Here is a 15,986-nt window from a genome sequence, read left to right on the forward strand (position 1 = left end):
CTTGTTGTCATTAAAGAACTAAACTAAGAACCTGTCAGAATAACAATTATTTCAGCTTCTTGTCATATGTTTGTGTATTCTCAGAGCAGTCAAATGAAGATGAGATACACTATGCTGCTGGTCTGACTGTGTCTGTCCAAATTCATATGTTGAAATCTTAATGTCCAAAGTGTTGGTAATTAGGAGGTGAGGTCATTGGGAGGTGCTCAGGTCATGAGGAGCCCTCATGGATGAGATTGATGCCTTTATAAAAGAGGCCAGACAGAGCTTCCGGGCCCCTTCCACCAGGTAAGGCCACAGCCAGAAGTTGGCAGTCTGCAACACACAAGAGGGCCTTCACCAGGACCTGACCATGTTGGCACCCTAATCTCAGACTTTTAGCCTCCAGAACCATGATAAATTAAGTTCTGTTGCTTATAAACCATTCTCTCTGCAGTTATTTTGTTATAGCAGCCCAAATGGAAATGGACTATGATGTCAACTAAATATGTTTGCTTACCTTTTTTGAGGTGAAGCCATCTTTACAACTTGTAGGGAATAGGCTCAACCCATACATTTTCTTTATTTTCAGTTTACTATATGAATTTTTCTTTTTGCAGTTGGAGTGAAAGGGGGTTATTTTTAGTTTAAAAATACTACTTTCCATAAAAATCACCCATTTTCAGAGACTTGATTATCACAGATCAACAACTGGGGAGAGGGTGGCTTCAATAGACAGTAGGAGGTGATGAGCCCGCTGTCACTGTGGATGTGGCTTGATACGATGTTTTTCCACACTGAGGCACTGATCTGGTCACTGGAGGCCAGGAGGCCACAGATATGACAGGTTGGTGGTTCAGATTCTTTCATATTTCATATTTTCAAATATTTCAGATTCTTTGTAACTTCCCAGTTACAAAGTCTTCAGGACTCCTCTGATTCCTTTTTATCTGTTCTCCTTCCTGCACCTGACCTTTTTTTATGGTTCTATGTTCTCCTTAAACCTAAGTTACAGTTTCTGTTGTAGGTAAGCAACCGTGTTGCTTTCTGTGACAAAAAAACCAAGAGCCAGACTACTAAAACAGGAAGTATCCACCAGAACTGCCCCCTCACCTCTCTCTCTCATCCCTACACACACACACAGACACCCAAACACCACACTCTCTCTCTCACACACACACACACATCCCTTCTCTGTTATCATTCTTCTTCATGGAGTGATCACCAAAACCAGGACTCACCAATCATAATGAACATACATGACGAGTCCAATGAGAATACTGCTTTGACTAGGATAGATTCAGGCACAGTCAAAATGGACTGGACTGAAAGTGGCTTTGAGTCAGAAATTCACCTCTTCAACAGAGATGTTTTGGGTGCAAAACTAGCAAGCTGTTTGTAAAGGCAAAGACACTGCTTCTCATCTGGAAGCCCCTTATGAGGATAGGATTTAATGTATGGCAAACATTTGGAGATCCTCTCATGGAACTTTCTCATTTTACACATGAGGAAACTAAGCTCCAGAGATGTGAAATGACTTTTCTGAATCACACAGCTAATTGGCAGCCCACCTTTTGAGTACTCAGGTCTCTTGGCTCTCACTTTCTAGATTCTTTTCAACTCTCCACACTTTTGGTTATAGATCATTTTTATTTGTTATTTTCTGTTGATGTTTGGTTATTCATGTCTTGTTGCTGTTGTTTGGTTGATTTTTGTTCATTACTTGTTTAATTTCCATTAAGACAGTCCATCTTTGTCTTTTCTCACAAAACTCAACTGGGTTTCTGAGAAATACAATTCTAGATGGTGCAGCAAGGGGATAAAGAACCCAAGAAGGAACACTTTCAAACATTTTCAAATTTGGAATTATCAATTCCTCCTCTGCAGTAATACAATGATATTATAGAATTAATGTGTATTTACCCTTTAGTTTTCCTGAATTTTATATTGGTTTCTTGAAGCAAATGGGGGAAAAAAGGTATTAATTACAGAAATGTTCATTTTAGACCTGAAATCTCTTCTAAAATATCTTCTGTTCATTCTTTTAATTTTAAAACTTCATAGTGAGATACCAAGAAAATGAAACTATTTTATTGTATGTGTGTGTGAGGGGGGCATGTATTAACATCTGGTTTTGATGTTAAACTAAAAATATTGGTCCAATACCTGAACAATAAATATAATTTTAAAAAATTGTTCTCTCCTTAGTATTTTGCCAACATCATTCTGGCTTTATTAAAACAAAGCAACATTATAGTGATTTAGGAAATTTTTAATTTTAATATCACTTTAAGATATAATGTATTTTCCTAGTCAGATATTTTTAACAAAGACCAAATAATTGTAGCTTCTATAATAAATTTCCTATATTTAACTGAATTTCCCCTCCATTCAACCCATTCAGTGATGTCATCAGCTTAAGCAAGATCTCCTAGACCACTTGGGTGGTTCCACAACTATCACAGTGATCCAAAAGGGAAAAGGAATGAGTTACCAGAAAGAATGTTTTGATTTTAGATAATATTTTATTCACTGAAATGGAAAAAATGCAGGAAACACATAAACTTTGAATAAAGATTTCCATTTTTTAAAGATTTTTTTTTTCTAAAGTATGCTGATGTTCTAGAATCAAAAGATATTGTCTTCTTCTTATCTGGCTTAGCAAGAATAATGGCCCCAGTTCTCATCTAAATATTTTTAAAGGGCACACATACTCATACACATACTCACACAAAAGTAAGCACTTTTTCCAAGAAGCATGTATCATATTGTTATGTATGTGTTTGTTTTATCAGTCATTTTTAAAGGTCATTTAAAATCTAGTATCTGAATGATGGAGGCAAGAAAGAGCAAGTAGATTCAAGAGAAGCCAGAACTCCACAATGGTTGAAAGAAAGTAGGAAAATGTAGTTTTTATATTTCCAGCTATTTCATCTTAGAACTAGAATAACAATGAAGGAGAGTAAGTTGTTGACAATGACTGAAAAGAAATACTCTTTTACAGCGGCAAATATATTTTCAGTTCCCATCTAGAAAACATTGCTACTTGATAAAAAATGGGGTGACAGCTCTTAGGAAAGGGAAATTGCAGGGTGGAAAGAGGATTATTTTTTTCAAATTTGAAACTTTTTGATGACTTTTTTTTTTTTATCAGTTTTAGATTTATTTTTAAATATTTATTTATTTTTGGCTGCTTCAGATCTCAGTTGCAGGATCTGAGATGTTTTGTTGGGGGTGTGCTGGCTTAGTTGCCCCATGGCATGTGGGATCTTAGTTCCCTGAGCAGGGATCAAACCACATCCCCTGCATTGGAAGGCAGACTCTAAACCACTGGACCATCAGGAAGTCCCTAGCTTTGTTTTTAAAAGTATAAAGATAAGACATAGACTTCCCATATATTCCATACTCAGTTTTCCCTACAACTTACATTAGTATATTTGTCACAGTTGACATATTATTATTAATTAAAGTTCAGATTTTACTCAGATTTCCTTAGTTCTCTCTTTAAAAAAATTCCTCTATACCCCTTTTCTATTCTAGAATACTACATTAATTTTAATTATCATGTCTCCTTAGGCTTATCTTGATTGTGACAGTTTCTGAAGACTTTATTTATGTTGGCCTTGAGCGTTTTCAGGAGTACTGGTCAGGTATTTTGTTAAAAGTCTGATTTATCTGATATTTTCTCTTGGTTAGATTGGGGCTGTGGGTTTTGAGGAGGAAGATCAAAGATGCCATTTTTATCACATACTATCAACGTGACGCATCGGTGTTGATGTCAGCTGTGATCTCCTTGCTGAGGTCATGTTTGTCAGGTTTCTCCAATGAAAATTTACTTTCTCCTCCTTTCCATACTGTCCTCTTTGGAAGGAAGTCATTATGGATAAATAGTCCTTACTTAAGGAGGGAGGAATTATGCTCTATCTCCCTGAGGGCAGAGTTTCTATGTAACTTGGACTTCTGCACCATGGATTTGGCCATTCTCCCCATTTGCTTATTTAAGTCAATAACTTTTTTATATTAGTGTGGACTCATGAATATTTATTTTAATAAATATTAAAATATTTATTAAATATTTGGGTTATCATCTAAAACTATTTTACTTTGTTGCTCAGTTTTGGTCACTAGGAGTTCTTTCAGATGAGTCCTTGGACTTCAACACACTCATGCAATTCCGGGTTCTTATTGCTGTTGTTAGAGCATTTCCTTGTTTTCTGGCACAATAGATGCTACAGCTTCATCTTGTATGTTTCCCGCTCTAGCCCCAGTCATTTCTCTAAGAACTCTGGTTCCTTCACTGGAGCATGATATTAGAAACCAAGATCTGGGCACTAGGGAGTACTCACTGCTTCTAAACCCACTCAGCTGAGAAACAAGGAAATACATGTGTGTATGCTAACTCTTGCAAACACCCCATATCTATAATTATTTCTATATGCAACCATCTGTATCTGTATTATGCTAAACATGAGTTCATAGTGATATCTCCCATTCTAATCCATTTCCACATGAATCATTCTATCCTCTTCCCCTTGCTCATCTGTAATCTCCCACTTCAACAGTGAGAAGCCTGGCTCCCATCATCTGCATCCATTTACTAAATTACTCAATTCCAGTATACATGTAGAGTGGTACCAGAATTGTTAACCTGTATTCCCATGGGAAACAACTCTATCAACTATAGTGCAGTAATTATGTACAGTTCCTTTTGCTTTCAGCCTTACAGATTCAGCTCATTTTTAAAGTTACTTAGGTCAGCACATTTTCCCCTCTACTCTCTTCAATGAGATTGTTTCATACATTTTTAATATAGCTAGATTGTTCCATCACATTTTATAATTTCCTCCTGGGATCCTCTGACCTCCTAAGTGATTATTTATTTACATATTATCAAACAAAATAACAAATTTTATTCTCAACAAACCAGTCAAACCTAAAGGAAATCAACTCTGAATATGCATTGGAAGAACTGATGCTGAAGCTCCAATACTTTGGCCACCTGATGCAAGGAGTTGACTCCTTGGAAAAGACCCTGATGCTCCGAAAGATTGAAGACAGGAGGAAAAGGGGACAACAGAGGATGAGGTGGTTAGATGGCATTACCAATTCAAAGGACATGAGTTTGAACAAACTCCAGGAGATAGTGAAGGACAGGGAAGCCTGGTATGCTGCAGTCCATGGGGTCATAGAGTCCAAAATGACTAAGCGACTGAAAATTCTCTACAAGGTGTAGAATGAGAGTGGGAAGGGGAGAAGCCATTGTTGGAACTTGAAAGGACAGGTACAAGGTTAGAGTTTTTCTTAAATTTCTGTCTAGTATCTGCTTAAAAATGGAAAATTTTTGAAAGCTAATATAATTCATTTTTTAAAAATGTATTGAAATCTTTGCTTACAGTAAGGGACATGGTAAAAATCAAAAGTAAGAAACATAGCTCCTTTTCACAATTAAGACATGGATTTTTCCAGGAGCTTTCAGTAACTTTATAGAATATTCCTACTTATAAAATGGGAATAAAAAGTTCCTCATCCACACTAAAAATTTATAGTAGGAATGTTGATAGTATTCTGCCATTCAATGGTAAAAATTTAACCACTACTTTCATTTGAAACCCTGGTGATTACTAACAAGAAATTATTTCTGTCTAGCAACCTGGAATCCTTGGGCATTTAAGGTCCTTACAGTATCCAAAGAGTTACCAGTATATACCTAGATTTATTCTTAAACACGTGGGAGAATTTAGTGACCGTTCATGGAAGATTCATCATGACTGTAATAAAATTCCCCCCAAAAAAGAAAAAAGAAGGGAGGAAAAATCTTTTAAGGTTTAAAAAACAAATTTATTATCTCTGTAAGACTCCATAAATGTCATTTATTTACTAACATATAATTACAGACTTCCAAGGATACAGCTTAAACTCTTGCTGGATCATGTATTTATTGAATATTCAGAAAAGGAGACATCAAGAGTAAATTCAAGTCAACCCTTCAGGAGCAAAATGTGCCCAAGGACCTTTTGAGAGTTTCTTTAAGGAAACCAGCATTTATCAACAACTCATTCCTACTCAACACTTCATATGTAATGTAATTCACAAGTCTAGCCTCTACAGTAAACACTGAGAAGAAAGCTATGTTTGAGACCATGAATGAGTATTTCTTCCAAATACTGCCAATAGTTTCTTCTTCCCCGTTACTCTAATTCAAAAATGAAATATCTGGAAGTATGAAAACTAGAATTTCCTAGTTAAATATTCAGAGACAGCATATTGTTAAATCTTATTAAAAGCTCATCCTTAATAATTTCCAAAAAATTTAAAGATACAATAAGAACATCTATTTCTTTCCTTCACAGACTCCCAAGAATATTCAGTAAGTTATTCTATAAACAAATCACTATGCTTTTCTACTGATGTAAATTTCACTACCCTGCACTGTCCCAAAGGCTGCCTCAGACTAGCAGAAATAAGACAGGAAGTGAACTCATTCTGAGCAGGGAGGGAGACCAGAGGAGGAGGTAAGACTGGAGGCAAGGAGCAGGATAATTAGAGCTCAAACTCAAGGTGATGCTTTAAAAAACATAATCTAAAAGGTTTTTTTGAGGGGGGTGAGTTAGGGGAGAGATGTAAGCAATTTATCTATACCACTGCCTTCATTAAGAGAGTCCTCTGCTATAAAAGAAGGAGCTAAAAACAAGCTCACAGAGAGGAAGGGTCTTCCAACCAAGCCCTTCCAACCAAGCCATAATTACTGTATTGACTCACAATACATTAGCACAAATAAATAGGTAAAATAATGAGGAATCAATAAAGTTTGATTTGAAAATTCTCAAATTCTAAAAACCCTAAAGTGCTGGAGGAGGAGAAGAAAAGAACTGCCTATATACTCCCCCGAACACTGATGTTTCATCAATTCTTCCTCTCCACACAAAAAATCAGGAGTCCCCTTGGTGTCAAATACCCAGAATCACAGCCAAAGAAGCAAGTGTCAACTCAGCAGGACTGACTGTCACACTCTTCAGAAATAGATCTTCCCAGTGCTTTGAGGGTTCACATTATATAATAACTGACAAAGTCCACGGAGGCATAGCTGCCAAGAGATGGATACAGTAAGAAAGTCACAGAGCAGAGTTGGCTTTATTTGGAAGCACTTTGCCAGGATTCACACCAACCCAACACAGCAGCTATTTATTCCCTCGGGGGAAAATGAAGGAACTTTGGGAAAGTATTTGCTCAAAGATACTTATCATTTCCATCTACAGTACTGGAAGTTGCTAGCAGAGATCTCAACAGAGAGCTAAGCTTGAGATTTAACCATTAAATCTGACTTTCAGTCTCCTAACTCAGAAATACAGGGGCTTAAGAAAGTAATCTTTTTCATTTTCAGGAAAGTAATCCTATTAAGAGTTCAGCATGCCTGGGAGTTAACCTGCTTCCCTCAGGGTCGAAGGATTTAAGGGTTAGATGGGTAATGCCACAGGATAAAGAGGAGGATCTTTGCAAAGGTTCATCTCCCAGTGTGTAAGATTAATGACCAGGGAACTGCGGAGTACCCAGATAACCTACCTGCCACTCTGGTCTGAGGTCCATGTGACTGATCGCCCCTGGGGTTTGGTTCTGTACCGTATCCTTATGGCATGAGGAAAGTCAGTAGCTGTCTGAGCCCCTGTCTTCCTGATCTGCAAGCTCCAAGGGTCAGTGTCAAACAGGAGTTCCCCGCAGCCAGGGGCCTGGCTGCAGCGAGCATAACAGTCTAACTGCTCCCTCCAGCGATCTGCAGGCAGAGCCACGAGGTCATGTACAATCTGATTCCTGAGCTCGGGAGACCTCGTAAACTTTTCAATACCTGGCGCAGCAGCAACATCCACCTCCTCAACCTTCAGCACAGATAAGTCACAGCAGTCCAGCACTAGCAAGAACTCCTCACTCCCATGATTCCCTGCGTCACAGCAGTGCTTGGAGCTAGAAATCCCAGAAGCCTGTTCCTGGTTGCCATGGTTACCATCTTTCCCAGAAGTGTCTTTTCCACCTTTACCACAGATTACAAAATCATCATATCCTATTTTAGATGAGAAGGTCTTTGTACTTGTCACAGGAATCTGACAGGGTTCAGGCATCCTAAATCGGCAGGCTTCGTTTGACTCTGATCGGCAGGCTACCTCGGTGGAACTACTCCATTTCTTGAATCTGTTTCCAGACTCGAAGAAAAGCACTATGGTGCCTTCAATGATTTGACTTTCAAAATCCACATCTAAATCCAATACATAGTGTTTCACAAGTATGTGGCTGGTGTTGGCCATGAGAGGCAGGTCATCTCGAGAGGGATCCAGCTTTATGTCCATGGTAGTACTGTTCAAGAACTTTGGTAAAATCTCAGAAGGGGCTTCCTATCAGTCCCGCTGCTTTCCAAAAAACACCTGATGTCACAAATTGGGGTTCCACAACTTTCAGTCCCCTGGTTAAAGAAGAAAGACACAATTAGACAAAATCCCAAAGAAGATCTTTTGCTCCTGCAACTGCTGCTTCTGCAAGTTGATTTCCTCCTTAAATAATTCCACGGTGTAGTAGGAGCTCATGGCTACAAGGCAGACTAATCTTTTTGACTGACATCAAACAAAACTACAGTATGGGTTTCTAAAAATATTTCAGTTGTCAATGGAATAAAAGACGCCTCCACAAAATCAGAAGAATCATGTTCCTAACTAATATAGTAGAACAGTCCTTGTCTTGGAAAAGAACGATTGTTGGGCAAAAATGTAACTGAGCATCACTGTACCTCTTGTTTTAAAAGATATTAAATGTATCATTTCTAATTTTGTGTATCATAAGAAAAGTGATTGTTTTTCTACTGTGATTCTAAGTAACAGATGTGAATGAAGGCTAAATGGCCTCATACGTTTTATTCTTTGAGAATAATAATTTAATACATACAATGTAACTCCAGGGATTAATGTACTTTTCACATTAGGACTATTCTCACATCAGCACTTCCAGTAAATTACAGGAAAATGAGCCAATTTACCAGGAGTGCATTCGAAGTATTCCTTTGAGATTGTTCACAGAGATTTTTCAAATTTATAGTTAAATACTCAAGGTATATCATTACATCTTAATAGCTGAAAACCCATTAACATTCTGGGTAATAGCCTTCTTGTGGCAAACAAAAAGGTCTTCTCATTTGAAAAAAAAAAAGTATGCAAATACCTATAAAAGGAAGGAGAGAAATTAAAATGTAGAAACAGATGTTGTAATAAAATACCCAAGTTCTTCATAAAAGTTTTGAATCAAAATGTAGTCTTATTTTAAAACAGCAATCTAACTAAAAGAAAAATTATTTGAAATTATTTCAATCCCTGTTGTGTACCTAATTTCTTTCAACATTTTTTTTAACCAAAAAGTGAAAAAAAAAATGGCAGAGGAAAAGAAATGAAAACTCTGACAAAGCAGATTTTTTTAAAAATCACTTTTGTATTTCTAAATATCAAGAGGTATTCTTTCATCAACTACAAAACATTACTTGTTTGACTTTTCAAGTAAAATTGAGCCCTCTCTTTTTATTAAGTCCTCCTCACTTTCCTTCTAACTTTATCTGCCAATCTCCTAGATTCTTATTTCCTTTCCTTCTAGAATCTTATTCCAACAATTAAAGCTATTGAATTTTCATTTTCTACCTCCCCACAGGCTATTTCCTCATCAAAATCTCACCTAGCCTTAAAAGGAGCTGGCTTCCAGCAGACTTGTACAGTCTGGTTTCAAGCTATTTTCCTTGTCATGGAGACCACACTCCCTTCAGATCCTTGTTCTCTAGTCAAAGGGCATACTCAGGACTTCTTTGGTGGTCCAGTGGTTATGATTCCAAGCTTCCACTGCAGGGGCCTCTGGTTCGGTCCTTGGTCAGGTAACTAAGATTCCACAGGACTCACTGTGTGGCCAAAAAAAAAAAGGCCTGCTCAATAGACTGCTCCCCAAAGATGACCTGACACCTTACCTCCATGCTTTTTGTACTACTGTGTCATATTTGGAGTGCTCCTGGCTCCCACCTTCCATATCTACCTGCCAAATTCTACTCTCCCTTCACATAGTTTAAGTGCAATTGACTCCTGAAACCCTTCCTGCTCCCTCTCTTCCTCCCTCCCCATCCCCCCACCAAACTGTGAGTGTTAATATACACTTTGACTTTTAGAATGGTAAGAACTAAGAGTAATCAGGGATGTAAAAGAATAGTCTGAAAGCACTTTATGGAGAAGCTGGCACACACTTTGGGCTTCCCAGGTGCTGCTAGTGGTAAAAAACCCGTCTGCAATGCAGGAGACGCAGAAGAAACAGTTTGATCCCTGGGTTTGGAAATCCCCTGGAGGAGGGACTGGCAACCCACTCCAGTATTCTTGCCTGGAGAATCCCAGGGACAGAAGAGCCTTGCAGGCTACAGTCCATAGGGTCACAGAGAGTCAGACGTGACTGAAGCGACTTAGCACACATGCATGGCACACACTTTAGTCTTAGAAAAGTCAATGGGCAAAGGAAATAAGCTAGGGTATTTGCCGTTCGGTGTGAGAACTGAAATTGTCATATTATTTATAATAAACTTCAGTAAAGCTATTGTCAATACTTATGTAATCAGAAACAACAGATTGTTAAAACTTGACCCTGCTGGATTTTGGAGTTGCTATAACGTACTATTTTGTTGATTGGGCTATTAAAACATTGGTTTTTGTTTAATTAAAAAATACCTGGACACACATAAAGAAAACTCTGAATCATCTAAGAAAAGGGTTAACTTGATGGCTGTCTAAACTATGAAATTTGAAAAAGAACACATTAGCATTTGTAATAATATAGATAAAACCATTTATTACCTAACCTTAATAGATTCCTAATGTGAAAGTTAATATAATTTAACAATAAAATATGTTGTGTAGAGTGGTTTTTACCACTTTTGTCCCTGGTGGCTATCCCCAGGCTACCTTAGAGCCCTGGCCATCCAAGACTGTTAATGTCACTTTGTCAACCTAACTGGAAATCTTTTGGTCCTCTTTATGAGATTTTTTAAAAATTGAAGTGTATTTGACTAAAAATATTATATATAAGCTATAGGTGTATAACACAGTGATTCACAATTTCTAGAGGTTATACTCCATTTATAGTTATTGTAAAATATTGGCTATATTCCTTATATTGTATAATATATCCTTGCAGATTATTTTATACAAAATAGTTTGTACCTTACTCCTTTACCCTTATGTGCCCCTTCCCCTTCCCTCTCCCCGCCCATAACCACCAATTTGTTCTCTATATCCATGAGTTTGCTTTTTTTCTGTTATATTTACTAGCTTTTGTTGATTTTCTTCAGATTCTACATATAAGTGATCTCTCACGGTATTTGTCTTTCTCTGTCTGACATTTCACCTAGAATTATACTCTCAAAGTTCATTCATGTTGCTACAAATGACAAAATTTTTATTCTTCTCTATTGCTGCATAGTACTCCATTGTGTACATATATATATACATATATACATATATATATATATATATATACACACACACACCACATTTTCTCCCATTCAGTAGACTGGCTTTTCATAGAGATAGATAGATAGACAGACAGACATACACACACACCACATCTATTCATCTGTTGATGGACATTTACATGGCTTCCATATCTTGGCAAGTGTAAGCAATGTTAATAAGAACACTGAAGTGCAAATATCTTTTCAAGTTAAGAGTTGTCGTTTTGGATATATACCCAGGAGTAGAATTGCTATGGTTGTCCTATTTTCAGAATTTTGAGAAACTTAACATACAGTTTTCTACAGTGGCTACAATAATTTACACTCCCACCAACACTGTGCAAGAGTGTTTTCTTCACATTCCAGCCAATGCCATTTGTGTTCTTTCTGATGACAGCCATTCTGTTAGGTGTGAGGTGGTATTTCATTGTGGTTTTGATTTGCATTTCCCTGATGATGATGAGTGATATTAAGCATCTTCTCTTGTAATCACGTTGCTTGTTTTTTATGTTGAACCATATGAACTGTTTATATATTTTGAATATTAATGCTTTATTGGTCACATCATTTGCAAACATTTTCTCCCGTTCAGTAGGTTGTCTTTTCATTTTGTTGATGGCTTACTTTTCTATTTAAAAGCTTTTAAGTTAAATTAGGTCCCATATATTTATTTTTGCTTTTACTTCCTTTGTTTGGGAGATAGAGCCAAAAAAAATATTGCTATGATTTATGTCAAAGGGTGTTTTGCCATGTTATTTCTTCTAGAAGTTTCATGATTTTAGGTCTTACATTTAGGTCTTTAATCCATTTTATTTTTTTGAATAGTGTTAAAGAAGGTTCTAATTTAATTCTTTAACATGTAAATGTCCAGTTTTCCCAGCACAATTTATTGAAGAGACTCTTTTCTCCCTTGTATATTCTTGCCTCTTTTGTCATTGACTAATTGAATATAAGGGCATTACTTTAGTTCTGGGCCTTCTATCCTGTTTCATTGGTCTCTATTTTGCTTTTGGGCCAATACCACTGTTTTAATTACTGTAGCTTTGTAGTATAGTCTGAACTCAGAGTGTGGTTCCTCCATCTCTGTTCTTCTTTCTCAAGATTGCTTTGGCTATTTGGGATCTTTTGTGTTCCCATACAAATGTAAAAATTTTTTGTTCTAATTTTGTGAAAAATACCATTGATATTTTGATAAGGATTGCATTAAACCTGTAGATTGCCTTGGATAGTATGTCATTTTAATAATATTGATTTTTCCAATCCACAAACATCTGCTTGTGTCATCTTCAATTTCTTTCAGCATAGGATTTTCTATGAACAGTATCACGTAACCTGAAAACAGTGACAGTTTACATTTTTTCAATTTGTTGATGTAATGTATTACACTGATTGATTTGTGGATATTGAAAAATCCTTGCATCCTTAGGGGTAAATCCCACTTGATCAGGGTGTATGATCCTTTTAAAGTATTGCTGGATTTGGTCTGCAAATATTTTGCTGAGGATTTCTGCATCTATGTTCCTCAGTGATATCAGTCTGTAATTTTCTTTCTGTGTGTGTGCATGCTTAGTCACTCAGTCTTATGTGACTCTTTTGAGATCCCATGGACCTGCCAGGCTCCTCTCTCCATGGGATTCCCCAGGCAAGAGAATACTGGAATGGGTTGCCATCTCCTCCTCCAAGGGATCTTCCTGACCCAGGGATTGAAACCATGTCTTCTGTGACTCCTGCACTGCAGGTGGATTCCTTACCTGGTCTGGTAAAGAATCCACCTGCAATGCAGGAGACTCTGATTCAATTCCTGGGTTGGGAAGATCTGCTGGAGAAAGGATAGGCTACCCACTCCAGTATTCTTGGGCTTCCCTGGTGGCTCAGATGGTAAAGAATCCACCTGCAATGCAGGAGACTCTGATTCAATTCCTGGGTTGGGAAGATCTGCTGGAGAAAGGATAGGCTACCCACTCCAGTATTCTTGGGCTTCCCTGGTGGCTCAGATGGTAAAGAATCCACCTGCAATGCAGGAGACCTAGGTTCACTCCCTGGGTTGAGAAGATACCCTGGAGAAGGGAATGGCTACCCACTCCAGTATTCTAGCCTGGAGAATTCCATGGACAGAGCAGCCTGGTAGGCTATAGTCCATGGAGTCACAAGAGTCAGACATGACTGAGAAACTTTCACTTTCACTTTTCCTTATCTGTTAAGTATTTGGGTATGTGATATCTTTATCTGGTATCAAGGCAATGCTGCTTTCATAGGAAGAATTTGGAAGTGTTCTTTCCTCCGCAATATTTTGAGAAGGATAGGTGTTAACTCCTCTCTAAATATTTGGTAGAATTCACCTGTGAAGCCATTTGGTCCTAGACTTTCTTTGCCAGAAGTTTTAAAATTACTAATTCAATTTCATTGCTAGGAATTGGTTGATTCATATTTTCGTTTCTTCTGGTTCAGTCTGAAGAGACTATATTTCTAAGAATTTGTCCATTTCTTCTAGTTTATCCAGGTTATTGGCATAGAGATGGTCACAGTAGTCTCATGATCTTTCCTCTGGTGTCAATTGTAAGTTCTTTTGCATTTCTGGTTTTATTAATTTGGGCCCTCTCTTTTTCTTGATAGGTCTAGTTTATCAATTTTGTTTATCTTTTCACAGAACGAGCTTCTAGTTTCATTGATCTTTTCAATTGTTTTAGCTTCTATTTCATTTATTTCTGCTCTCATCTTCATTTCTTTCCTTCACTATCTTTGGGTTTTATTTGTTCTTCTTTCCCTAGTTCCTTTAGGTGTAGGGTTAAGGTTTTATTTTGCTTTATTTTTCCTATAAGTTATGATATAATTTTTCCCAGGTTCATTGAGATATAATTCATCTACATTTTATTTTTTCCTTTCTTTTTTCTTTCCTGAAGTATAATTGATCTACAATGTCATGTTACTTCCTACAACACAGCAAAGTGATTCAGTGTGTGTATATATATATACATATATACACACACACACATATACACACACACTTTTATATTCTTTTCTTTATATATACACACACACACACATATACACACACACTTTTATATTCTTTTCTTTATGGTTTACCATAGGATATTGAACATACTTCTTCTGAACTATATTGAATATAGTGCTATACAGTAGGTCTTTGTTGTTCATCCATTCTATATATAAAAGTTTACATCTGTTATAGGGATAGGTTGTTTATTTGAGATTTTACTATTTCCTGAGGTAAGCTTGTATCATTATACAGTGCCCTCTGAGAACTGCTTTTGTTATGTCCTATAGGTTTTGGATAGTCATGTCTTCATTCTCATTTGTCTCTAGGTTTTTCTTTTTTTAATTTCCTCTTTGATTTCTTCAGTGAGCCACTGGTTGTTCAGCAACATATATATAAAATTGTTTTAAGTTGTTGATCTCTTAATTTCAAATGAATTTTAATAATCCAACATTTGTATTCTTCTCCCCTCATGATTACTATTTTTGATTATCATTGTGCTTAGTTGCTCAGTCGTGTCTGACTCTTTATGACCACATGAACTGTAGCCCACCAGGTTCCTCTGTCCAGGGAATTCTCAAGACAAAAACACTGGAATGAATAGCCATTCCCTTCTCCAGTGGATCTTCCCAACCCAGGGATCAAACCCGGGTCACCTGCATTGCAGGCAGATTCTTTACCATTTAAGCCACCAGGATAAGCCCATTTTTTTATATCATGTTTTAAATCTAATTGTTTTGTGTTTCCTTAACTGCTTATTGTAGACATAGATGATTTTACTAGTTTTGTCTTTTAACTTTCCTAGTAGCTTTGTGCATGGATGATTTCCTACCTTTATAGTATGTTTGCCTTTATTGATGAGTTTTTCATTTTGTAATTTTACTTGTTTCTAGTTGTGGCCTTTTCTTTCTCATCTAGAGAAGTTCCTTTAACATTTGTTATAAAGCTGATTTGGTGGTGCTGAATCCTTTTAGAGTATGCTTGCCTGTAAATGTTCTGATTTCTCCATAAAATCTGAATGAGAGTCTTGCTGGGTAGAGTATTCTTGGTTGTAGGTTTTTCCCTTTCATCACTTTAAATATATCCTATCATTCTCTTCTGGCTGCGGAGTTTCTGCTGAAAAGTCAGTGACAGCCTTATGGAAGTTCCCTTGTATATTATTTGCTGCCTTTCACTTGCTACTTTTAATATTCTCTACTCTTAAATTTTATCATTTTAATTACAGTGTGTCCTGGTGTGTTTCCCTTTGGGTTACTCCTATATGGAACTCTCTTGGCTTCCTGATGACTGTTCCCTTTCTCAGGTTAGTCTTCAGCTATTATGTATACAAATATGTTCTCAGACTCTTTCTCTTTTCCTTCTGAGACCCCTATAATACAAATATTAGTGCACTTGATCTCAGAGGTCTCTTTAACTGTCTTCATTTTTTCTTTTTCTTTTATCTGCTCAATGTCAGTGATTTCTGCTACGCTGTCTTCCATCTTGCTGATCACATCCTCTGTATCA

At 37.0% G+C, this 15,986-nt stretch overlaps 1 protein-coding gene across 16 annotated transcripts in view; it reads right to left on the minus strand.

Annotated features, from left to right (window-relative positions):
- The window catches only part of LOC122709939 (aminopeptidase O (putative)), a 392,862-nt gene that overhangs the window by 318,673 nt on the left and 58,203 nt on the right, over nucleotides 1-15,986 (minus strand). For 15 of the 16 annotated variants that reach the window (XM_043927317.1, XM_043927315.1, XM_043927318.1 and 12 more), the window contains exon 2: nucleotides 7,540-8,428. In XM_043927317.1, coding sequence (XP_043783252.1) covers nucleotides 7,540-8,315 — 776 coding nt within the window. In that variant the 5' untranslated portion in view covers nucleotides 8,316-8,428. Of the gene's footprint in view, nucleotides 1-7,539; nucleotides 8,429-9,678; nucleotides 9,871-15,986 lie in introns of those variants that run through there. The other variant, XM_043927309.1, reaches the window with a different exon arrangement.

The sequence above is a fragment of the Cervus elaphus genome, chromosome 16 (genome assembly GCF_910594005.1).
Source record: "Cervus elaphus chromosome 16, mCerEla1.1, whole genome shotgun sequence".
NCBI lineage: Eukaryota > Metazoa > Chordata > Mammalia > Artiodactyla > Cervidae > Cervus > Cervus elaphus.